The sequence below is a fragment of the Spea bombifrons genome, chromosome 5 (genome assembly GCF_027358695.1).
Source record: "Spea bombifrons isolate aSpeBom1 chromosome 5, aSpeBom1.2.pri, whole genome shotgun sequence".
Taxonomy (NCBI): domain Eukaryota; kingdom Metazoa; phylum Chordata; class Amphibia; order Anura; family Pelobatidae; genus Spea; species Spea bombifrons.
In genome coordinates, this window is record NC_071091.1 from 52033243 (window position 1) to 52060826 (window position 27584).

Consider the following 27584-nt stretch of genomic DNA (forward strand, 5'->3'; position numbering starts at 1 on the left):
TAATTGCAAGGCCCTATGTAAGTCTACCACACACTGCATATACCCTATAAGGAAGAATACTAATGAAAGAAGTCATGAAAATTCTCTATGATAACCCTGCTATTGGTCAATTAATTAAGTAGCTTCTAAGCGTGTTTAACCCCTTAAGGACAATGGATTGTCCTTAAACCCATTAATGACAATGCATTATGAGCCCGTACATGTACGGGCATTGTCGTGGAGGGGTTAAAAAACCACACACATATACAAACAACAAAATCGAATCTGGGGTAAAGATATTGGCTGATGACTGCTCTGTTTAAATGCTGAAGCCCTTACAGTTTGTTTATCTTTGTGACATTCCACTGCCTACCAGTTGCATTCAACTCCTGAAGCAGATGGAACTGCACCTTGCTTACAGCAGAAGGGTAGGTAGTAGAGGGCTGCATTGGGAGGCAAAAAACTTGCGGGCACGGGCGGTCTTGCTGGGGTTGCGAGCGGTCAGGCACTCTACCTGCAGGTCCTGGTAATCCCGCGCAGTCCCGCAAGGCTGCCTTCTCGCTGCTCCCTTACAGTGTCTCCTCTCTTGCTCCGTCCAGGAACAAAACGGAGTCACGTGATGTGACATCACTTCCCATGACTCCGCCTTGTTCCTGGGCGGAGCAAGAGAAGAGACACTGTGAGGGAGCAACTCGAGGGCAGCCTTGCGGGACTGCGCAGGAAATCTGCAGTTCAGGTAAGGAGGTGGGCGTGATTGGCCACAAATGTGGCGGGAGCGGGCAGGATTGGCCACAAATGTGGCGGGAGCGGGTGGGAGTGGAACACACATTGCGGGAGCGGGCGGAATTGGGCAAAAAATCAGCGGGAGCGGGATTAAAAAAGCAGTCCCGCGCAGGGCTCTAGTAGGTAGTAATAAAACACTGGAGACAACTGTATCAAAGATAACTGAATAACTATCATCCTATGGACTGCAATGATCTGATAAAATAGACATATATGGACAGTTTCATTCTCATTATTTCCCACAACAAACATGTCTTTTTTTGCTAGTATCCTTACTTTAAAGTATTTTACAACTGCCTAAATCATTTGCACAGTACTATAAATCAGCCAGTTAAAGGAAGACCATTTTTTATTACTAGCATCAGTTTTTTTTTTTTTTTTTTTTACCAAAAAAGTGTTTATATTATATTATAAGGTAGCTGCATATAAGCCATTTGTAGCTGTTTTATCCTAGCCCAATGTACTAGATAAACACCCTGACTCCATATCGTATTGTCTCTGGTTTAGTGTTAATCCCCCAGCTGGACAGCAAGGAATTGAGTGGCATTTCCATTAAGTATCAGCTCAATTTGCTGTCTGAGCAGGAAAAGTCAACCAAAATATCATGATTGACAAAAATGGCAACCTCCAGATCCACAGATAAGAGATGTTTATTGGCACAAAATGACATAAGAACACTTTGCTTTCAGTGTTAACTTACACTACTGCATACAGCACTGTCAAGGAGAAAAATTCGTTTTTTTCCCCATGTTAATTAATGATTCGAACACTGTCGAGAGTTGATAATGCCTAAAATAATAATGCTTACTTGTAAAGGTAGTTTTGCTTCTTTTTTTGATCGGCACATTGATGAATATCACGTATTTTTAATAACAAATTCGAATATGACTTACAGAAATATCATTTTTATTGAATATAGAAAGATTATACACAAAGTACTATTTCCAACATTTGTTCTCATAGTCCCATTTAGATGAGAAGCCAGTGACAGGATTCACTCTCATGTCAATCATTCTCTTGGACTGCACTTCTATCCATTCCTTGGAGAGGGTTATAGGAACAGGGCCATACACTGAGAAGAAAAACACACAAAAGTTATAGTCTGAAGAATAAAGGCGACCCAATTCCAACATATTCATATAATCTCAGTGCTCCACCCCAGGGACCCATATGTATGATCTGCATAGCACCTGTACCCAAATGCTATGCTAATCATCTCTCTGGGGTTAACAGCCTCACACTAGGAATTACATTTCTGCACACTCTCATCTTCAAGCTTCTTGAACATCTTGACAATATCCAGCTATTTCTCGATTCCAAGTTCTAACTTGATTCTACTGTCGACACTGAAACTACTTTTAATAAAGCAACTAATAATTGACTCACTGCAAAATGGAAGACTAACAAATCTGTGCTACTCCTTTTGGACCTTTCTGCCACCTTCGACACTGTGGACCATCTACTTCTTTTTCAAACCCTTCACCATCTTGGTCTCTGTGACACTGTTCTTTCTTGGTTGTCAATCTAACTGCACCTCTTTTCAGGTAACTCATCCCCTCTCATTTGGCTTAACCCAAGGCTGAATTATAAACACCTTCTGTTCTCACTTTACACCGACTCACTTGGCAAACTAGTTTTGCCCTTTGCCAACCTGGATGTGGAAGACACTCAGATCTACCTTCCTTCCTCTGACCTCTATCACTAACTTTGTGATTGTTTCATTAATTGCCTTAGCTCTGTTTCTAACTGAATATTCCCAAGATCTAACCTCTCTTAAACTCCCATTTCCATCCCTCATCACTAACATTAATTTGACAGTCTCCCTCAATGCGAATTGTGTGAAGACAAGAGGAGAGTTGGATAACTAAGGGTAGGGAATTCTAAGGGATACATACTCCAATTTATCAATTTCCACAGTTCTTCAAAACATACTTCTTCACCTTTCCAAGCCTCACCTGCGGACTGGTGACTTCCATCATGCCATCTTACTCTTCAGTCCCTTTTTACCTATGTCTTGTGATATTATTTAGTAAGTCAAATTTGTGTGGATGATCTAACTCAAACACTTGCACCTTCACCCCTTGTGTAATATACCCCCACCTCCTTCTAGACAGTAACCTCTTTTGGGCAAGGCTCTCCTCCTCCTTTTGCTTCCAAATTGTTATGTGGAGCTTGATGGTGTTACGAAAATCAATACTTCACATTAACCCCATAAGGACAATGGGCGGTCCCTAAACCCATTGAAAACAATGCATTTTGATAATCTTTCTACAACATTTCAAAGTCTCTTCCGTATAACTACACTATATTAGCAACAATGAGAATGAAATAAGGATAAAAAACTTCACAATTTCACTCTCTTCAATTTGTTGTCAGTAGCAGAAAATAAACTAAAATTGCCACCAAGCTACAGCATAATTGCATCTAAACATTCTGTGTGATTTGGTTGCTTTCAAACTAGTGAGTACAAGTGAGGAACTATACAAAGTATGAACGAATGTAAAATTAGGGTAATTCTGTAGTAAAGTGGTTTCTGAAAAGGGAAGAACAACAGAGCTGCATTCGCAAAAAGATTTATCTATAGTTGTCACTAAAGTAGACCCATGCAGACTAAAGGACATTTTTGTTTAATACGGAATAAGTGCACCAACATGGATATTTAGTTCTTTGTGTACTGCTTAGTAGAATTAAGGCCACATCGAAAAGCAGATTATTACAGTTTAAAAGAGATTTATATTGTACTACGGTTTCCCATACTGCCTTTTTTGAGTAACATTCACTGTATATCCACACACTTAATCGACTTTGTCACATCTGTCTTGCATAGAATTATTAATTATCAAGGTTTTAAACAACTTAAAAACAGTTACAATCCCTCGGAAACAAGTAAAATTCAAATGAATCTGTTAAATGTTTGGGACAAGCGTGTAAAGCATTAAAATGAATTTATTCAAGTGGAAGGTGGCTTTATGTTTGATGGATTCACTTTCTCAACAAGTGACCTAATATGTAAACTAATGAATACAATAAAGAATCACTGATTTGCACGCAAAACAGCAAAGGAAAAGTGGCCTAAAACTGAAGTAACAAAAAGATAAAACGGCGCTAATAGATTTTTGTGGTTACACCAAAATAGTTTGACAGGTTACTTTGGGTTCTGATACTTCTACTCCCCAATGAACAGATTCTGCTGGGAGCCAGGTTATGAAATTACAAGAAATCTTGGTAAACCTAGGACAGTTGGCAGGTTTGAGTATATAATCAACCTGTTGAAGTTTACATTTATTGCATATTTTCTCTCAACATTTAAATGACTGGAAATCCCACTTAGCTAGCCCCCAGGGCAGGGGGCAATCAAAGCCTGGGCCAGGCCACTCTAAGAAGCGGAACTTAGCGGGTTCTGCCTGGGCCAGGCCACTCTAAGAGGCGGAAGTTAGCGGGTTCTGCCTGGGCCAGGCCACTCTAAGAGGCGGAACTTAGCGGGTTCTGCCTGGGCCAGGCCACTCTAAGAGGCGGAAGTTAGCGGGTTCTGCCTGGGCCAGGCCACTCTTAGAGGCGGAGCTTAGCGGGTTCTGCCTGGGCCAGGCCACTCTTAGAGGCGGAGCTTAGCGGGTTCTGCTTGGGCCAGGCCACTCTAAGAGGCGGAACTTAGCGGGTTCTGCCTGGGCCAGGCCACTCTAAGAGGCGGAAGGTAGGAATGGAATGTGTGAGAGAGTGAAGTTTGATTGATAGAGTGGGGTATGCCGGAGTGGGTATGTTTTAGTGTAAGTATGTGTGTCAGAGGGGATGTGTGAATTACAGTAAGTGTATGTGTGTTTGTGAGTGTATATGATAGCTACTGGGAGGCAGTAAATGCTCCCGGGCCAGAAGGTGAGAGCCCTTCCCTGCTGCTCAGCCTCACAAAGAGTCAGAGCAGGTTGTCACATCCAAGTTACAGCCACCACCATTTCCAGAATGGGTATAATCCGGTATGGAATTTTATTATCATAAGTAAGTTACATGTCGCAGCCAAGATATATTTCATATCATTTGTGTATAAGATTTTAATGACCACAGGGCTTGCAGTTTTCAGCCTCACGTACCTGAGTCTAACACTGTTAATGAAGCTTACAAAGCAAAAGATAACATTCCTCTGCAAGGATCAAATAATAAAGCACGCATTCCAGAAAACAACCTGAGAGCTATTTAGCTATAAAACTAGATTTGTAGTCTAAAGTGCCAAATTTTTCCACATACTTAAATGTTGTCTTCATTAACAGTTAATTATTTTGTCTTTGTTTTTTTTAGCTCTTTGCAGTATTTTATTATTATTATTATTATATTTATTCCACTTAGATTTTTTTTTGTATATTATAGTGGTTCTTTAAGAAATGCTGAGATAGTTCTCATTGAGACAACAAACCAGATGGTGTTTTCAGCTGCACTAATGGAGCAGATCAGTTTTTTTTCCAGTGCTTAACTCGTTGGCATTATGGTGCATTAATGATTAAGGAGTTTATCTGCATATCATCTTTTGGGTTTATTTAGGAAACCAACAGCTTTATCCAGAGGCACTATAACATCATGGCTAGTTTTTAATTGAATGATCGATCTCTATTTAAAAATAAAAGATTTCTAGAAAATTCTGTTTTTTCTGATGTGAATTACAAATTAGCGGTTTGCAGGAGATCTGAGTATTTACACTTTGTAAACTATAAACAAGTCTCCTTTCTGAGGGTAATAAATAAATTACAGATAATAAAGAATTCATAATTACAAGAGCTGTATGTAGTTTGGCAGGTTAAGCACATTCCTATATTCCTTTCAATATGATTCCTTTTCAGTCAAATTCAAACAATAGACAGGCTTAAAACACAGAAGAGATCACTTCCTTCCAATAATTACCAGACTGATTTAAACTATTTAGTGATGAACTTACATTTACTTTAACTTAATAAATAACATTTTTGCCAAGTTATGTTAAAACAAAAAATTACTTACTTAATAATTACTTATTAATTATATTCCTTGCAGGATGTGGCCAGGATTGCCCATTGATGTCAGTGGGCGGTCCTGCTGATGTCAGTGGGCGGTCCTGCTGATGTCAGTGGAGCGGTCCTGCTGATGTCAACTGTAAGTGGTTTTATTGTGAGTCAGTAACAACAGCACGCCCACAAAGCGGTAGACCACGCTCACAGAGTGCGTAAGCACTCAGCGCATAAAAATCACCTGTCCTGTATGGCATCGCTAACTACAGAATTCCTCCAAAATTGCCTTTTGGCCACATCAGCACAAGCGCTGTAAGTCGTGAGTTTCATGAAATGGGTTTCCATGGCTGTGCTGCTGCACACAATCCAATAAACACTATGTGCAATACCAAGTGTAGGCTGAAGTGGTGTAAGGCACACCGCCAACTGCACTCTGGAGTGATGAATTACGCTTCACTATCTGGAAGTCTGAAGGACAAATCTGAGTTTGGAGGATGACAGGGGAACACTACCTACCTTAATGCATAGTACCTAGTATAACATTTGGTGGCAGAGGGATAATGGGCCACAGCTGTTTTGGGGGTTTGAGCTAGGCCTCTTCGTACAAGTGAAGGTTAATGTTAATGCTACATTTTAGACAATTGAATGCTTCCAACTTTGTGGAAAGTGTCCAAAGACACACTCCCAGATATTGTGGAAAACATTCCCAACTAGAGCGGAGGCTGTTTTAGCCGCAAAGGGGGGTAACGCCATATTAATGGCCATGGTTTTAGATTGGGATCTCCAACAATCTTATAAAGGAGTGATGGTCAAGTGTCCACATACGTTTGGACACTTGACCAAACGTATGTGGACACTTGACCATCACTCCTTTATAAGTGTCCACATACGTTTGGTCATTTCATAAATTGACGCTCATTTGTTTTCTTCTTGCTAAATCTAGGTAGTTATGAATTCATGAACAGTGTTCATCAGCATTTTCCCTGATATTTATGTTCAGTTATAATGTCAGATCCCCATCACTCTTTCTGTAGGCATAAAAACATGTAAGCATTCTGCAACGTATACTGATACATTATTTCTTCTTCACACAGCACATTCTGTATAGTATGTATACTATGTTCTACCTTTGCATTTATTCCTTTATTTTTTTAACCAGTTTATACATGCTTTCCCGTCATTATCCCTCCAAAGTGTGTATAGTTTGTGTCGCCTGCCCACACTTTCATGTAACTGAGAGTTAAAACCTCTGGAACAGCCAGATGTCACTTTAAAGAGGCCAGAAGGTATGGGACAGAAATGAACAGGAAGAACAAAAAGATGGGGATAATATGTAATTTTGGCAGTTATAAAGGAAATTTGTTGAAAAAAATTAAGTTGTTGGCAGGTGTTAAGGCTTTCATTGGTGACAAGGGTGGTTTCTTGTGCAACGCAGACACTAACACCAGCCCTTTTTTTATCTCTGCTGTCAGTTTAACTGACAAAAAGCGGCTTGCTTTAACAAGGGAAAGTAATTCATAGAAACAGCAGCCTTAAATCAGTTTCCCAGGGAAGCAGCGGGGACATACAAGACACATTTTATGGAACACCTCAGCTGACCTCTCCTTACTGACTTCCTTGTACAGTTCACTGTGTTTTGTTATTTTAACGTCAGTAACAAAAATATAATAATTCCCCTTGCTGTAGGTTTAAAATTTTGGTGAATTTTGATGACTAAAAAAGAGAGTCACACAACAGTTAAATGTCTTCTTTCTTCCTTTCTATAATATATATTTTTATGTTTTATAAGATGCTGAACAATAGATTTAGAACATTTGTAGATAAGCAAATGAGAAATGCTTAAGCAACTGTAGAAATGCTCAGTCCAAAAGGCATGCCATTGAAATGAGCAAGGTCCTGGGCCTCGTGTTTCCATCAGTAATGCTTTATTCCAAAGAACACTCAGCTTGTCTCAGACTTTGAGCAGTGTAAGGATGTGTGAAATCACACACTGTTTTTGCTCACAAGTTATCATGAATTGTAGTTAACATGCCAGGACAATGGAACATAATGAGCAGAATATTAGGTGCTTGTGATTTGTTCCATGGTGCTTCTCATTCCCTGGGCCCCCTTCCTGACTTCACCAAGCAACACGTCGCACAGTGCCAGCGTTGCCACCAAACAGCTAGTCAGTGCCAGCTTTGTCCCCAAACAGCTTGTCTATGCCATCTAAGCCGCAGAGAAGCTTCCCTGTACCCCCCTCCATCCTTGCAGACTAATTAAACATGCTGGAAATGGATGTGATGTCACTTCCTGCATGCTGCATCAGACAGCGTGCAGGGAAAGAGTGTGAGGGAAAGAGAATTTTATAGGGGCCTCCTAGAGGTGCGAGCCCAGTCGCAGCTGCAACCCCTGCAACCATGATTGTTACTCTCCTGTTCCCTGACAATTACTTAGCTTCAGCAGGGTGTAGATGTGGTTAAAATTGTATTAGCAGTCCCACTGCTCTGTCTTACCTTTCCCTGCTGCACCCATAACCATACAGTGTTTAAGGTATATATATTACATCTGCCTTCCACTGCACCTTATGAACTTTGGGATCTGTTTAGTGTAACACCAATCTGGGACCAAAGTTTCCTTATGTTTCTTATAGGTTTGTTGGAGAGATGTCAATGGTTGGAAGACGGAGCGTGGCAACACCTTTATTTATACAATTAAAATATTAAGCCCTTCTGGGAAGGGGTATGATATAATATAATATAAACAGTCAACAGCCTACAGCACAGTGTTATTACAGCATATTCTTATGCTAATGTTTGCTGATTACGGCAAAGTGGTAATCACTGCAGAAAGTCATCACATGTAGCCTTAACAAATCCTGTTACATATACGGTGAAAATATTTCTGTTCTAAACTACAAGTGCGCCATGAAATAACTGATTGTGTGATCCCAACAAAATATTACATATACAACGAGACAGCAGAATGAGTTGAATTCCTTTTTGACATCATACACTATATTATTCCTTATTTCTAGCTGTATGTTTTAAAGCAATTGATTAATTATTCCCTGTCACATAAATTGAAGAGTATAATTTAAAGCATTTGAGTTCAGTTGTTTAAAGCATGACTTCTGCATACACATTTGGAATATGTGGTAGAATTAGCTAAAGATTTTGAGATTTTTCACACCAAAATAAGTTTTTCATGTTATTCTATGGAACCTATGTTCATAACTGTCATTGCATGATACATGCTACAGAAAATAAAAAAAATATAAATATTTCACTTGAATCGTCATAACTTAGTACACCTCATTTTAGCTGGTTTTATCCATATGGTATTAGAGAGGTTATGCCTTGCACGGCTTGCATTTTATTTATTAACAATATCTGGGCACATTCTGTAAGTTTTAATGGAATTGTAATATTGTTTTAACATGTATGTGTTGTATTAACTTAACCATAAACATGGCAATGTTTTCATGGCGGTGTGTGCCAAGGTATTTGCTTTGTGAACAAAACAATAATGTTCTTTGTTGCTGAGTGGTTGTAGATTTCAGTTTAAAACCCTAATATAAAGGAATTTCTTATTTTAGCCTCCATTTATTGTAATGATGAGCATACTTCCCTATTTTACAGTGCTCAAAATATACCACTATTAGGGAATACAAGAAGTGGGACTAATGGGTTGGACATATTTTCAACATTTGCGAAGAAATCCGATTGTCCATCCATATTCCAGCCAAGTCAGTACTACTCCAATCATCCCGTCATTTCCATGTCTTATACATAACACACTCACCTTGTTTTGTTAGCTTTAACCAAAAACATGGCAATGTTTTATGACACTATGTGCCAAGGTGTTTGCTTTGTTGAACAATCACATTCTTTATTTTTTTGTCTTTCTGTGTTTCGCCTGACCTAACCATACATAGCACGTCTATGCAGAACAATCAAACTCTCCTGTTTCACTTCCCCCTCAACTGACTAGACGCCCAGGAGCGGGGCCCTCTTCTCCTTATGTACCAGTTTGTTATTGCGTGTGATTCTAGATTTACTACTTTACTTTACTACTACTTTACTTTACTTTACTTTACTACTACGGAATCTGTTGGCACTATATACGTAAGTGTAATTACATAGCCCATACATAGCCATTACATATAATTTAAGGCATTGTTTAAACATATTGTATAGCACCTGACATTTATTTTCGCCTTGGAATGTGCATGTTATTTAGACGTGTGCAGATACTACCTTGGTGATAAGATTAGCATACCTCATTTACAAGAATAAAAACAGAATACAGCAATAAAAAAGAAGCAATTGTCCCACGCAATTTGAACTGTAATAACCACATAAAGGTTGATACCTGTTTATTCTTTTGTAAAGCCTTCTGCATATTTTGCTAGTTTCTTTAGCTACTTTTTTAAATTCTGATTTACATTTCCAATAGTTCCCATATCTGCTGTGGAAAAGAGTAGGAAATTATGCAAACATTTCCTTGTCCTTGTGACTCCTTGGTAGCAGTGAGCAAATGTGCTGCAATATGATGTCATACCACGGTTTCCTTAGTCACTGCTCTTGCAGACTGAAAGGGGAGGCACACATCTCTCTATGCCCTTTATCTAGACAGACTGCAGGAAGAGTGTAGTATTTGATGTGTTCCAGAGAAACTATTATTGAAAATAATATCCACTGTATAAGGCAAAAGGTGATAATTTGTAACCTTATTTGCATGCGCCTACCCAGAATCCCTTGTGGTTGTGGCAGCACCATGAGATTTCTGAGGGAAAAACAAGCCTTCTGGCTTGTCTGGTGTCTGTAGATGAGTGTTTAATAATGCTTCTACTACCCCCTTAATTTTAGTGGAAGGGTTTTCCATCACCCTTACCCACCATAACTTACTCCAAAGGTTAATGTAATAACTATTTAGGTTTCGTACAATTAGGCCAAAACTAAAAGTTTGGATGGTATCCCAATATCTCTTTCTCTCCCTATATATATTGTGATAAGGTGCAGTGTGTGGTTGCTGAAGGCGTATACATCCACCCTAGGTTTTGGAGGATTTGGTATGATATGTAGCCCCAGAGGGTAGTATGTGTTGTGCCACATACCGCTAAGAGTATACATGGGCCCCTGGGGTGGAACATACGGAGGGTAGGGTGGGCCGGTGCTCTACCCCGCAGTTTCCATACACCTGGAGTGTAAGAGAATCCAGGCCAGGAGTTCAGGCTGACTCCAAAGCACTGATCAGTTGCAAGTGATTAGCTGCAATGACTGCAATAAAGCCTTCCGTGATTAACAGAAAGGAGAGTTTTTGTTTGAGGCCTGGAAGCAGCAAGGCTGGCTATCAGGCCCGGACTGGCCATCGGGCACACCGGGCATTTGCCCGGTGGGCCGGGCCACGGCAGGGCCGCACTGACTTAGGGGCTGATGGAGCTGTAGCTCCAGGCCCCTACCCTACCTACGGCCGCATTAACGCAGGGCATAAGGGGCACCTGCCCCTTAAGCCCGCCGCAACTGCGACCGGGTCCGCCACTCTAAGGGGCCGGGAAGTCCCCACCAAGGCCGGCCTTACGGGTCTGCGGCCGCACAGAGTTTAAATTAAAACATCGGGGTTTTTTTTTTTTACTTTATTTAACATCCTCCATGTTAAATAAAGTTTTTTTAAGTTGAAAAAAAACCCCCGATGTTTTAATTTAAACCCTGTACGGCCGCAGACCCCTAAGGCCGGCCCTGGTGGGGGCTTCCCGGCCCCTTAGGGCAGACCTCCGATACCGCTCCCTTGTGATCCACGCGGCAACAGCTGCTGTGCGCCGGGGTTTGTTGTCAGATCCCGGCGCACAGCACTGAAGCCGCGCCCACCGCTGTCCGTGCCCTCTGACCCGGAAGAAGACAGAGAAGACAGAAGAACTGAAGAAGAGGAAAAGAAGCTGAAAGAAGAAAGGAAAGGTAGGAAAGCATTAAGTGAGAGTGGATTGGTGTATATGTGTGGCTTGGTATATGTGTGGCTTGGTATATGTGTGTGGATTGGTATATGTGTGTGGCTTGGTATATATGTGTGGATTGGTATATGTGTGTGGATTGGTATATGTGTGGCTTGGTATATGTGTGTGGATTGGTATATGTGTGTGGATTGGTATATGTGTGTGGATTGGTATATGTGTGTGGATTGGTGTATGTGTGTGGATTGGTGTATGTGTGTGGATTGGTGTATGTGTGTGGATTGGTATATGTGTGTGGATTGGTATATGTGTGTGGATTGGTATATGTGTGTGGATTGGTATATGTGTGTGGATTGGTATATATGTGTGGATTGGTATACGTGTGGATTAGTGTATGTGTGTGGATTGGTATATATGTGAGGATTGGTGTATATGTGTGGATTGATATACGTGTGGATTGGTATATGTGTGTGGATTGGTATATGTGTGTGGATTGGTATATGTGTGTGGATTGGTATATATGTGTGGATTGGTGTATGTGTGTGGATTGGTATGTGTGAGGATTGGTGTATATGTGTGGATTGGTATATATGTGTGGATTGGTATATATGTGTGGATTGGTATATATGTGTGGATTGGTGTATATGTGTGTGGATTGGTGTATATGTGTGTGGATTGGTGTATATATGTGTGGATTGGTATGTGTGTGGATTGGTATGTGTGTGGATCGGTATACGTGTGGATTGGTGTATACGTGTGGATTGGTGTATACGTGTGGATTGGTGTATGTGTGGATTGGTAAATGCGTGAGAGTGATGGGTGTTATGCTGTACCATTTCCAATGTCTTTTTTCATGATCTAATTATGCTCTAAAAGTACATCATAACTCCCATCACTCTATACTGTTCCATACAGTGGCAGAGCTGGGAGACAGAGGCCTTGCACCCCCACCACAGGACTCCTGAAAGGTAAGTGAACTTCAAAGAGGGAGAGGGTAGATAGTTAGGAGGGGGTAGTTGCGGCGGGCTTAAGGGGCTCTGCGTTAATGCGGCCATATAGGACCAGTCAGTCCAGTCCTGACTGGGCCTATTTTAAGGTGGGGGCCTGGAGCTGCAGCTCCATCAGCTCCTAAGTCAATTCTGCCCTGGCACAGGCGTGGTCGCAGTTGCTGCTTGCTCTGGCAACAAGGTAAGTAGGGTGAGGGAGGGGGGTGCAGTGAGAAGAGGCAGAGGGGGGTTAGATAGTGAGAAAGGGGGAGAGGGGATAGATAGAGGCGGTACATATTGAGAAGTGGGGAAGGGGGTTACATAGTGAAAAGGGGGAACATAGTGAGAAGGGGCAGATAAGATGAAGAGAGGGGGTAGTGTGAATGCGTATGAGAATGAATGAATAAATGTGTGGATGAATTGTGTGAATGCGTATGACAATTAATTAATTCATGTGAGGATGAATTGCTTGAATGATTTGTGAGACTGCATTAATGAATGTGTCAATGATTTGTGTGAATGATTAAATGCAAAGATGGTACGGGTGGGCTTTAACAATAAATAAATAAATAAATATGGGCTGCTCAGGCTTAAATGCCCGGGCCTATTTTTTGTCCCAGTCCGGGCCTGCTGGCTATGCACTAAAGAGGCAATCTAAAAGGTTGGTGAACCTACATTTTGTTTAGTTTAGACCCTGCTTAGTAAGGGACATATATGTTAGTAATAGCTCAGATGAGCCAGTCTTTAGTTTGTAGGGATGCATGATTCTGTTAACAACTGTGGATGTGGATTAATAATAAACTGTGGCTGATTAATTCACCAAGACTGTGGCTTTAATACCCTAGAGGACCGTGCTGTTTGCAAGGACTTGGTACCCTGTGTGGGTGCAGGATCACAATATATTGAGAAGAATCAAATCCAAAAACTCCCCAGCTGCAATGGATTTTTCCCCCGTTTTCCCACCACTTTGAAAAATAAACTTTGATCGATCAGACCATCTTTCAGAGGGGTCAATGCCACCTTGCCCTTGACTGTAGGTCAGGAATGCATTCATGTAGGGTGTTGCCCTAGACCAGACTCAGGGCACTGTCCCTAGAACCTACATCAAGCATGTAATATTCAAATGGTTCACCTCAGAAGGACATGCTTGGGCAAATATAGTACGTAGGGTGTGCCAACAAGACATATAACTCTATAGTATAAAAAGGACAGCTACAAAGGAGATCTCCCAAACCAGACTAATGAGCAGTGGCATACTGGGGAGCCTGATCACCCAATAAGGCTATCTGCATCTGTAATGTGGCACAGAGAGTACCACCTCCAGTTATAGCCAGAGTACAGATGCCTGCAATGAAAAGTGTAGAAACTATTTTTCCAGTCCATCAAAGAGTGCCCGCATAGTATGCTTACAAAATAAGCATTTTAGAGAAGTGAAGATGTTTAATGACTTGTCTATGCAAGTCATGTGGACATAGCATCATCAAATCCAGAAATAAAAAAGTGGCAAAACACAGATCATTTTAAGGTCATCACAAAGCAAGTTCCCCATCTGGAGATCTGACCTTGTTTGGAATCAGACACCCACACTATTTGACCAAATGAATGTGGATACCCCTCTTAATTATATGGTTTAGATGTTTCAGCCACACTGTTCATGGCTGAGCCATTCAGTTATAAAATGTCATCATAAAAAGTAGGTTTTGATTATTACAGCATGTAGTAACGGGACGAGTCAGATAAGAGTATGTATCGTAGCTTTATCAATCTATGGTTTTCATTAGCAAGGTCATAGCGTTAGAAAATATACCCTGAGAAGAATGTGAGCAGCATATTAAACACAATGTATAATCCCTTCTTATAATAATTAGGAAAATGGAGCACTTTGATAATGGATTCTCTAAATCTGAGCGCCGCCTTGGAAAAGTCAAGATGTAATCTTTGTTGCCCTCTAGTGTCCAAACACACATCAGCAAATTGGCTTAATAAATTAAACATCTACGCTAGAGGTTTGACGTTTCAGTTACATAACTTAATGTAGGTCACAGTGGGGAAGAATATCATCATTTATGCTGTTAAAGGGACATTTGTAGGTGTGTGATAAGTGTTAAATAACTAATACATATTCAAAACTATGTAATCTAACATCACACTTGCAAAATGGAAAACATCTTCACACATTTTGCAACTTGTTAGGAACATTTCAGAACATAAGTAACCACATAGTCTAGGTACATTCTATGTGATAATGAAAAGGGGTATTTCTTGGAACAGATCTAGTAGGGAACGTGTCTAAAACATTGTTTAATATTCTACAGGACAGTGAGTACTAAACAAAATGAATGTCATACTTTCTGATCTATTGATATGTTGTACAGACGATTAACCATTTAAACCCTACTAGTGAGCGTATCATACCGGGACACTAATCAGGCTGTAGAAGAACCACAAAATTTAGGACCACTGGTTGTTAAAGTATATTTGTGCATTTTTAACTCGAGGAAGATCTTTTCTTCCATTAATTTCAGACTGTGAAGACCCTGTCTCTAGCTCTGCTCTTCAAGCAGTAACAACGTGGGGCAGTCTTACGAGAACACTGCTTATGTACTAGGTGTCATATGCACATCACATTATATCAGACACAATAGCACTGCATATTAGAAATAAAGATCTCTGCCTGCATCAGGGCCTGTGTGAAGTAAACATGACAATGAGCTGTTCTGACCATTTCATACTTTTTCATTGGTAAAATTATTGTTTCCAGCAATAATGCATAATGTATGCTTACATATTCTACACCATACGGTTTTTAATATCTGATACTATATGATTACATTACATATATTATCTGATATATATATGTGGGGGTGACCTCATACACTCCTTACCAGATCTCACTTGAGCAATACCTATCTTATTTTCTTTCTAAAGGAAGGCTAATAATGAAAATAAAAATTGATACCATCCTTTTAATCAGGGCTGGATTTCAGCAAGGTCAAACCAGCTTGACAATCTTATTCCTTTTTAGGGGCACCTGAAAAGGGTTGTAATTGGGGGACATCCATATCTTTCCCCATAATCAACTAGATAATTTAGTGTTCTCCTTGGCTCCCATCAATACTCAGTGCTGCTCGGACATCACCAGTGGGCAAGCAAGGAATCTTTATCTATGCAATGGCGAGTGATGGTCCCAAATTATTTGCCCAGATACCTTTGGCTTTGAAAGTCAACCCTGCTTTCAACCGCTACACTCATAGAGTTTTCACATTTCTTATATCGGTCACAACTAACCATATGTGCGGTGCCACCAGAGGTACAATCCACTGAATGCCAGGAAGTACATCACACCCCCTACGATCGTTTTCCACTCTGCTCCTGATCCGGCGTTCATCTCCTCGTAAGACTGACAGAAGCTCACCCGATATACTGCAAAATGCAATGGCATTAGAAGAACGCTCTACATAACAAAACTTCTCATCTACGTTGAAATATGTTCATATGTATGCTAAGGGTGACTCCTGGTAACTGATACAGCATATTTCATATACTGTTTGATATCTGTTTGCCATTACCTTTTAGAAATTATGTTAGTGTAAAATCTCCACTAGTGGGCGCTAAACTTTCATGAATATTGCAAAAAAGAATACAACATAAATAATACAGTAATGGAGCATGCCACACCAGTATAGTTCCAGACCAAAAGAACATATCATTTTAATTGTATTTCTGTAAAATATGTTATGGCAGCAGTGAAATGTTCATGGAATCACTCACAATATCACCTATTTGAATAAAGTATGGCATATAAAATGCGTCCAGTTAATGCTAAATTAATATTTATATGTGGGAATTCTAAAGTTGTGCTTTGATTTACAACCAATCTTAAGGTGAGCGAGAACATTTGCAGGGTCACAACACTTCACACACTACTATAATTTATGATTTTCCTTTTCCAATTGTATTTAGTATTGTTACAAAAGCCACTCGGTTGCCACCATTAGCAAATCAGTACAATATAAAGAGTCTCAGCGTCAGCTCTCAGGTGCGTTGGAAAGTACTTGGCATGAAAGTAATAGCAGATCTTGCTTTACTTACATGCCAGTTTCTCTTCTTTGGTTAGCTGGTTCCAGGGCCCAGTTTCCTTCACCTTCAGTGCTTTCTGCTCCGGGGTCAGTTCAGTTATAAATGGTACGTCGGGTAGCGGGTACTCACGGCGGTCACAATACATAGGTTTGGTAAAATCAACAGGAGCGTTACTGGGAACACCTGAGGGTAACATACAAGTCATTAGGGGTGATAGACAAAAACGGTTTCTTTGTGAGAATATTAGTACGAGCAATCTGGTGACTATCCTTTACTTTATATACAGTGGAAGAGACTTGTCAACATATTTTCCTCAACATGTAATGAAACCTGAAAATAGGGGTAGAAAAAAGGGAAATGCTATGGGACACCATGCTTTACTTAGTATCAGGGACCCATAGTTTTCCAAGGAATGTACATCAATCTAGTAATGGATGTGACAACTGTTCTGGCTATTTTTTATACCAAAGGTGCAGCTGTAAAATTTGTAACCTTTGTCTTGTTTTTAACAATTAACTTTTACATTTGCAATAACTGTGGCAGTTGCGTGTAGACAGCTAGGTTTATGATAATTCCTTGAGTTTATTACTCTTTATATGGATAATAAACACAACTTGTAAAAAAAACCCATATCTTTACACAGAATTTGGTCTCATCCTTAATTTTTACCAACAATTGCAAAGCCCAACATTGAAAATGAATGAGTCCTTGAAATGTATATAATACTAACTCTGTTCTCTGAATTCGAATGATTATTCCTTCATTCTCCATTTTTTAATCTGGTAGCCTTTTGCAAAGATCTCGTAGTAGAAAGGAGTAGAGTTTGGGAGAGGAGGGTATTTTTCTCAAACACTATACTGAATGAACAGTTATGGTTAAATATCTATGGGTGACAGTTGTCATTTAAGTTAGCATCCTCTGATAAGCTCCCTATGAATAAAATCATTTAATATTACTAGAAATCCCTGTGACTCAGCCAAATATATCCAATTATCTAAGGTAATCATGATAATGATATACAGGCTCCATAAACTATGATCCTCGCTGGCAAGAGTGCAACAACTGATCGTTTCATAAGAGGAAGCATTATGGTACAGTCTGGGATTCAATGGACAATTGGACTCGATAGATTAAAATGATCCTTTATTTTGTAAACAAGAGAAACAATTCTTATGTTTTTTTGTTATTTTAATTTATATTTTTAAAGCCTTATGATCCCATTGTATGGAGATGGAAATACTACAGTATAAACTGTTTGCTTTGGGGTATTGTAAGGTGATGTGACACACAACTGCACTTTATATAAGTCAATAATTTATAGGAACAATATTCCTTTCACTCTGGCCCACTATCACACCTGGCAAATGCTAGTCGACATCTTTCTTGGATGCTGGAATGAGAGGCCGCTGGCTGGATATGCCCCACCGCACGCTGCATGACTAGAAAAGTGTATCATGAAGTGCCATTACCAGGGAGCCTCCTCACCCCATGTCCAGCATTGTTTAAAGTTGACAATTTTGTTAAATTAAAAAACATTTTTTAACTTTTTATATTGTTTCCACAAAACAAAATATATATATAACACATAACGCAAAAAAAGTCCTGCCTCATCTTTAATCGTGCCCCCTCTCTGCCTCTAACCATGCCTTCAAACGAAGGTGTACTGCTTTGGGCACATGTGCATTTAGGTTAGCAAATTACTGAGTAGCTCTCACATTCTCTCAGAACCATAAGCTTATATATAATTGTGGTATATAAGAGATAATGCTAAAATCTGAAGCTGCTGTAATTATTACAACTTTATCTCACTAAACTAGAAATTGATTTTAGGCTACCTTGGGACTATTCATTTATTTGTTTTTCTTCTTCAAGGCAGCAATGGTTGTCAGAAGACAGCAGGGGACATGAAAACAACGCAGCTTTTAACCAGCAGCTTTTATGGTTTTGTCTTGCAATGTTAGCTGTGGTGTTTGTGAAATACAACATACTAGATTGGTGATGCAAAGGTTCTTATGGCATGGCACCATAGATCAAAGATTTCATATCCTGCTGTGAAGGATGCTACCTAGACAATTGTTTAGTGCACATCATAAAACACGATTTTACATATTCTTTGTTCCCCAAAACATATCAGCCTGGCTTACAGGTTTCTTTTGTCTTGCTCTTAACTTTTAGGATTGGCGATCTGGCAAACCATGTCAGAGCCCAATGGTGCTGCTCACTCATCTTTACTGCTGGTCTCTTAGCGTGCTATACAACAAACAGCCAGACAAGTGGCATATTTATATTTGGTTTAGGCCTACGGCAGCACCACCTGCTGTGCCCTACATGCTGCCATCTTTACTACTGAGCATCAGGATACAATGTCATATACTGGTGCTACACTTTTTAAGGAGGTGTGGTGCCTTTTAGAAGGAAACTATGGAGAAGTGTTGCTACACGGAGCCTGATCAGCCTAATAGGGCACCCACGACTTTTCCCCTAGGTGAGAATACCGCTGGTCAAGAATGTAAATTTAGCTATCTGCCACATTAATCCATTGGGTAGCTACACACACAACTGGATATTGGCCTTAAAGTCTCTAGGCTGATTTTAATCCTGAGTCTGGCACTGCCTGTATGTATTTACTGTATGTATAGCTCTGTTGAGTGGTCTCCATAGAATCTCTCTATAGAGCATGGCAGCGCAGCCAAGTCAGCCAGTATTTCATTATAAGTGACCGATACGTCAAAAGAAAATTACTTACCTGTTCCTTTTCATATATAACTGCAAGGAACATTCATGAACAACGGGATGGAAATATTATAGAACAATAATACAATGTGAAATAATACAAAAACGAGTAAAAGCTTTAGATGTGATTTAATTTGTTAATTAGATACATTCAGAAGGCAAATACCCCATGAACCTCTTGGCAGTCCTGTCAACAATCAGAATAATCAAGGGGATGTGCAGTTGCAGATACCGAAAGCTTGAATAATGGTACTAGACCTAGAAAGTGTTCTACAAGAGCTGGAATACACATAGAACATTCTCACTATTCTCACCCCTTCCCAAATCGATGGATTGCCTGACATCCACGAGCTGAAATGTCTGTCCTCTCACGTACTGTGTTGGTAGGGGCTGCTGTCAAGGAGTAGGATTTCTTACTGGGCTTCCATGATCGCCAACACAGATATATCCCAGTAATATGACATATATATATATTTGCATGCAAATGTTTTAAATAGAGTAATTCTAGTAAGTAAGGTTCTATTTTTGTGTTTTATTTTGGTTTACTACAGCAGCTTAGTCAGATATAGTTTGTAATAATGTATTGTTATAATGTTATGACTAATATTTAATTTCAGTTTAATTTATTTGCATAATTTTTGTAAGAATAATACATTTTTTAATAATACCTTTTAAGAGGAGAAAACCACAGAACACTTTAATTCCTATAGGCACTGTATCATCATAGTATGACACGTAGACGGGTAGAATTTTCCCGTTCGAGGCGGACAGTTAAGAAGATGATCTCATTAAATGATTAAACTTAGTAAATTTGTCACATCTTACCATATCCTTTAGTAGCAGGCAGGGTGCTAGTGGTAGACAAGCTTCTCCAGGCAATGGACCTGCTTCCTTTTACGGAACGTGCAACAGTGGATAACATCTGGAAAAATTAAAATCCATCAATATATATTGTTAGTCTGTGCCATATGAATTGGTAAACGTACACTAATACAGCATGTGTCTCCGTGTGTGAAAGAATGGCAATTTATTGGGTACCCTGTTTTGTTTAATAGACGTGATAAATTCCGATGAACACTCTGGTGTCCCAGGCAGCCCCCTAAACAAATGATGCATATGAAAGTATTTTGTAAGAACTTTCATATGCATTATTTAAAGATGGAAAAAGGCATGTATTTAACTCAACAGGAGTGTTTTCTGCGCACATGAATGGGGTTTCAATAGACCCCAGCACATAGTGTTTGTTTCCACCAGTGCTGGAGCTGGCAGGTGGTAAAGATATCAAGTGTCAGAACACATCTCCTGCACGTAAAAGAGCTGGATGGCAGAATGACATCATGCACATTTATAGGTATTATATGCATTAACGTGTTTCCTTTTAAATACACAGGTGAGAAGAGACCTAGATAGTCTTGAAAGCTTGCAATCCATTATACATCAGTAAGCCAATAAAGGTATCACCGTTATCAAATAGATGTCATAATATGGTAGACATGACTGGATTTCTTAGGCATATGATGAACATGCCAATATTATAATTTTAAATGTATTGTTATTTTTTATTTATATAGCTCCAACAATGTACACAGTTCTTCTTACACAACATATATTCAAGGGGAATGAAAAAACTAGAATTGACAGACTAGGACAAACCTGCAAAATACATTAGGCGAAGAGGGCCCTGCTCGCAAGGGGTTGTATTAGTGGCAGGTAAGATCTAACTACAGAAGTGGGTTTTGAGAGAGAGAGGGTGAAAGCTTGAGGTTTGGTGGAAGCGAGTCCCAGAGGTATAGGGCAAACCAAATGAAGTCTGTCATAATTAAGGAGGAAACCCTTGACGCTAAGAATGTACAGATTGAGTAGGGGAGTATTTTGTTTTGAGGGCAGAAATGTATGGGAACGCATTATAAAATCACAGAGGAAGAGAAGCAGAATTGTCAAACTGTTAGCCCTGATGCAAATTACCACATTTTGACTAATGTACCAACAATGTCCAGTTTGAGGTTCAATAAACTGGCTTTGTTTTCATTAAATTCCCTGTTTTAAGTGAGTAATCTCAAAAAACCACAATGGTTTATAGAAGCAGTCTGAAATAAAAGTTATTATGGGGACCTTGTAAAAGCTGGGATTTACATGTGAAAAATATGATTGTAGTGCCCTGCTTGCTCCATGGAGATTATGGCCCAGTGTGGCACACTGGAGAACACTTTTGTGGTCACACTGGTCGGAGTTATAAAAGGACAAGTCATATACACCGCAATTTCATGACATAACAACTACATAGGATACCAGCATATAACTCAAATCCTGCACATAAGTACATTAATAAAATATGGGAGTTTAGTACTGTTTTTTGGCCAAAGCACATAAACTCAACTACCACATCAAAGCACCCCATGGGAGTTACAAAAGTATTGTTCTTAAACTACCATATAATGGCTAGACTTCCACGCCAAGTGCATATCTATTATAAGAAAGAGATGATTGGTTGAGGTATATTTAGTCATTTTGTATTAGCTAAGTTAAACTGTTAATTCCTTTTTAATCACGAGTATTCAGGGTGTCCTGCCATTTCATGTTAGTCAGTAGTAAACAACTAAAATGTACTATACTGGTTACATAACTAGTCAATAACACACTGAGATTTATATTGACAGACGTGTATGAATAATGAGTGTTTGATCTGAGCTAAATATTATCTAGAAGTTGTTTTCTGCAAATGCAGATTTGGAGGGAGGCTCTTCTGGGCATTTACTAGTAACTTAGGGAGTGTCAAGAAACTGCCTATGAACTCTTAAAGCATAACTAATAAGTTTGGCCATAGTATTGTACTGGATCAGTTTGGAGCCTACTGGTAGAGACAGGGTGTGTGCTCACATCAGACTTAAGAGTGGCGGGATATGGCCGGGGAGCGGGTGGACCAAATGCCAAGCCAGATTACCCACTTCGCTCCCTTATGGACATATTGATAAGTCCAATAAAACAGGCCTGGACTTCCCTCTGTCAGCAGAAGCCAGCATCACTGGTGAGTGCTGGTATACCCTTACGGTTTCAATGGCCAGTCATGCAATCTGGCATTTGTTTTGGGCAATTGTCAGTGCTGACACCCACCGGAAATACAGAGAAGCATAGAGACCCAGAAGGGTCTATCCAAAGTGATGAGATCTCTGATCACTTTCTCTGATCACAGGAAAAAAAAAACACATCCCCCAATATCTTTCACCCCTACCACTAGATGTTAGACAATTATAATAGGAATATAATAATATAGGAATGTAGGAATGTATGGGATGGATGTGGCTTTTAGAACATAAAAGCAATGAGGGAATGTTGCTGAACATTATTTGGGTTAATGTTTATCAGTGGCACCTACTCTGTAGAAGAAATACCGTAGTAAGTGAAATGTGTTTTTTCTATTTTAATAGAGGGGTTTTTTTATGACTGTCCTGGTTGTCATGGGAGGCAGTGAATACGTGACCGTACCGTACCGTTTATGGATTTCTATGGATTCAAAAAAACAGAGCTAAATGGAAAAAAAGGGAGGCAAACCCCTAACAAGCTTATAAATATAGATTTTGGACTGCTGCTGAAATAAGTACATAAAACTAAACACATAAATAACAGTTATAGCATTTGCGGCATGTATTTGCAGGGCAGGGCTAGGCTGAAGAAACAAGAGTCAAAATTAATTTTATGTGATTGTGACACAAAATCATTGTGTAAGGCAAGTTCTGGGTAGATATAAAGGAGATGTCCAAATTGGGGAAAGCGAAGACGGTATTATTCTCTTCTAAATGATATATAGGCATGTAGTATTTCAGTGCCAGTGTAATATGTCGGTGGCAATACCTGCTTATCCCTATTGCTCTTAAAGATATGAGTGACCTATCTGTAGGTTGAGACGACATGCACATAAGGTATCATAAGATCATAAAAGTTAATATGCATTGATAAATTGCAGTCTGTATATGCGGCGTTGATCATTAACATGCAGGTGACAGTTTATATTGACAGAGCTGGTTTGCCTTACTATTCTAATTGTGCTCTTAGTTACAAGTAAAAGGTTGGGACATCTGTCATTCATTGTATTTGCTTTTTGCAACCGTCTATTGCATAGTACTGTAAAATATATAGGCATATATATATATATATGTTTATTAAAAATACATTTTGAGTTGGGAGAGATGTATGATCTATTTTCCTGCAACGTAAGTAGCGTAATGAAATTGTAATTTATGTACATTTGTATAAAAGCATTATAGCATAAAGAAGCAGCATGATATTTCGTGAAAAACAGAAATTGAGTTCCTGATCCCTATAGACACTACCAGACTTCCCTACCTCTTTCCATTATGAACAAAAAAAGTAGAAATGTAATCATAATGTCATGTAGAAATCTCTTATAAACGGTGTACATGCAAAATAAGGATAAAGATAGTAAAGGATAAGATATATACTGATAAGAGAGTAAGATAGTTAATAGTGGTAAAATATGATGGTGTTTAAAGAGGATTTTTGTGATAAATTTTAACCTTCCTGCCATGGTATTTATTACACTCTTAAAATTTTGTAAGCCAGTTTCTAGACCTGTGCCACTAATAAATCAAGGGTTGTAGGCAAACTACATTTCTGGTAGCCCCCATGCCCTTGACATGCTAAAAGAGGAGGAACCTGGTGGCAATGTCAAGCAAGGACCCTAGACAGCCATTTTGGCTCACCCTGGCTAGCAGCTAGTCAGGAGGCCAGATAGAGTTTATGGAAGATATGTTGTTCTAATTACAGAAGACACACCTTCCTTTACCTCAACCTCGCCTCAATGAAAGTTTAGAGACAGGCTTCCTACCAAGCTTATAAATCATTTTCCTCTGCTGGCCTACAGTAATGCAGAGGACTCTGCTGTATGTTCCTCAAGGTTACTGATGTGCCCACAGGGTCATGTTGAAGTCACATGATACAGCTAAGTGCTAAGTCACTTGGGGCCACTTAGCTGTTTTGATGGAAAACAAAGGGAAAACAAAGGGATTTCTAGCTTTGCTAACATAATTCCAAAAGTGTTTTCCAACAATCAATTAGCCTTTTAAATTTAATCTTGGATTATCTGACACACAGTGCACACAGGAGTGATGGCTGCTGATAAATGGCCACTGTACACCTCTGAACATATTCCATTAAAATCTGCCGTTCCCAACTACAATAGTCATTTACAACATTAACAACATCGGCACTGTAATTCTGATCCATTTGATGTTATTTTAATGGACAAAGATTGCTTTTCTTTCAAAAACAAGGAAGTTTCTGAGTGAACTTTTGAACGGTAGTGCATATCAGGAGGTTGCAGCGCATCTTGATAGATCAACCTACATTGTGCTATTGCCTAGCAGAGACAAACACTGTATACAGTAGGTCACAGCCCTGAAGATCAGAACATATGTCATTTAGATTGTAAGGCTTTTTGCTTATGTGACGCTGTAAATCCCAGGGAGATGCTTAGTTTGGCATTTTGGTACAGGTGCTCTCCAGATCATAAATATGGGTCCCTGGGGTGGAGCAATTGGAGAGCAGGGTGGGCCAATGCTCCGTTTCCCCATTCTGTGGAAAATCCATGCTGGCTTTTCCAGGAGGCTAGAAGTCAGGCTGCATCAGGCACAGGTGCTGGGCATTAAAAACCCCTGGAGCAGGATGAGCAGAGAGAGACTGTTGGGGGAAGAGGAAGTTCCCTGCGCTCCTAGGGCAAGGAGAGGCCCTGAAGAAGACCATCCCTGAGCCAAGTGAGGCAATACCATAGATCATCTGTGTGCTGTCTGGGGAAGGTTTTCCAGAGCCTGGCTTAGCTGGGGTCTGGCGGGGAGGTCAAGTTAGTGGGTGATAAGGCTGGTCAATCTGGGCCAGCATAGTTTAGTCAGAGAGGGTTCCGATTGGGAGCCAAGTGTTTCTTTTTATGATTTTGTTTTGGGGTGTTGCGTTTAAACAGTTAAAAATAAAGTGCTGTTTTGCTACAAGCTGGTGTTCCTGACTGTTTGCCTTAGAGGACTGTGCTTAAGACCCCTAACTGTGACATTTATGGCCCCCATGCTACAGGGTTTGTTACACTTATAAATGACAGAGCTAAAAATGCTGTTTTCAAAAAAAGTGTAGACAGATGACTGAAACAAGGCAGATTCTCTAGTTTGGATTCACCTGATCAAGGCTGAACTGGACACAGAAGCCATCCACTGCCACTAATAATACTGCCCTTCAATATGCAGCGACAGGGTTTACAGCAGTTACAGGCTCCTCTAGGGCCTTGAGTTCAAGGGGCTTTGCAACCACCTTTATCTTTGTTCCTGGTTGTCTAATATGAGTGGTAGTAATATATCATCTGTTTTGTGGAGCACCAGAAACAAATGGTAAAACATATCTCCCAGCCCTAGCACTGTACAATTTACTGTTACGGAATTACACCTTCAATAGAGATTTAAAATGCTTTCACAAGAAAGAATCAATGTAAACATCTATTTTAAATTAAATTATCTTGACATAAATATTATCTAAACACATCTATAAGTACCCTATATGATAATCAGTTAATATAATAATAATAATAATAATAATAAAAGAATACATGCATTGCATATTTCCTTTATTCCATGTAAAACCACATCCATGAATGAAGAAATAGTGCATGATGCCTTGAGGCGTCAGTCTGATACACCTGAAAGAGAAACTTTGCATACTAGGAAGTTTTGCTTTTAAGTTAACCTCATTGCTGCTGTGCGTACGGTCACGTATTCACTGCCTCCCATGACAACCAGGAACGGTCATAAAATAAGTCTAATCAGACTCGGTACACATAAAAATATTTACAAAGGTTAGAAATACCAGGGCTGTGTATTGTATCTAAAAAAAACCAGTTCAATGAAATATGAGAGATATGACAGCAAATCTCTTACGACCAGACCAGCAGTCATAATACAATATTATATGTGATGCAAAATAGTTTATGGAATCTGGGAGATAAAAAAAAAATTCCTCAGATCAAAGTCTCCCTTACAATAGTGTTCAGATGTCTCTACGATATACTATTATATAACAATATAACCTCTAGGGGAATAACCAATCCATTACAGATTAACGTGGAATACTGTGTAAATAAAAGGGACACTTCTGCCATCATATCTGCAGAATCCTCTGATATGCATTTTCCCCTTTCCTTGCCCACCAGCTATTTGCCATTCAGGGGATGTGTTCAGCCGACATCTCCTGACACGTGATATCGGGGTCCTATCAGGATCTAATGGGACCCTCATGGGCATGCATGAAAAGCGATCCTATGAATTTCAATGGGAGTGCTTTCCTTCCACAGTACTTTAATGTGCATTCTTAATTAGTGATACTGCCAGGGATAAGTGTCCCTTCAAGAGAGATTTCACCCTCATGAGTGGATTATCTCCTTATTTCATCACTTGGTTTATATGTATCCCACTTTAAATTTTCAATTCAGCAAATATATAGCAAAATACTTTCAGAAATAATTCCCCGTCTCTACATTTAAAAATGAATTTGCTATAACAAATATAAATGCAACTATCATGGGTTATGTATAAAAAGAAAATCTTATGCAAAATGGTAAAAGTGGTGATACCCCTATACCAACCAAGTGAATGATGCCTTTGATTGCAAACTAGTACCACTTTGCAAAGATCTTGAACTTAATAGTTTAACAAGTGTAAATTACATGAAGCCACATATAAAAACATTTTACATTACTTATCATATAAGTTACAATGTACCATACATTGCTAATAACATATATAACATATAAAAGTATAACTGTTAGATATCTAAACATTAACAATACATTATATTACACATTGCCTGTAGGGTATAATAACAATGCAAATTTATCCCACCGCAGAAAACATCTAATATTTTTCACCAAACATGTAATATGAAATAACCTTATATTACAGAACTAATAAAGCCCATTATTATATATTACATATTCCCTATTGCCTGAGGAAATTTGGGGGTATTTCTTTATTGATCACTATCAAACCAGGAAGACTGTAATTGATGTAGTGATGTCTTACCTTTGCTTCTGCTATGAACAAAGTACGTGCTCTGTTGTGTGCTCTGAATGGTGCTCAG

The 27584-nt window shown here is 39.4% G+C and overlaps 1 protein-coding gene across 1 annotated transcript; it reads right to left on the reverse strand.

Annotated features, from left to right (window-relative positions):
* Positions 1 to 1651: 1651 nt before the first annotated feature.
* LOC128496663 (cytochrome c oxidase subunit 4 isoform 1, mitochondrial-like) lies at positions 1652 to 27584 on the reverse strand. Its single transcript, XM_053466397.1, has 5 exons — positions 27527 to 27584; positions 20283 to 20379; positions 16737 to 16907; positions 15933 to 16067; positions 1652 to 1834 (listed from the first exon to the last, which is right to left on the reverse strand). The coding sequence occupies exons 2-5, from the start codon at positions 20377 to 20379 to the stop codon at positions 1701 to 1703; spliced, it is 537 nt and encodes a 178-aa protein (XP_053322372.1). The 5' UTR covers positions 27527 to 27584; the 3' UTR covers positions 1652 to 1700.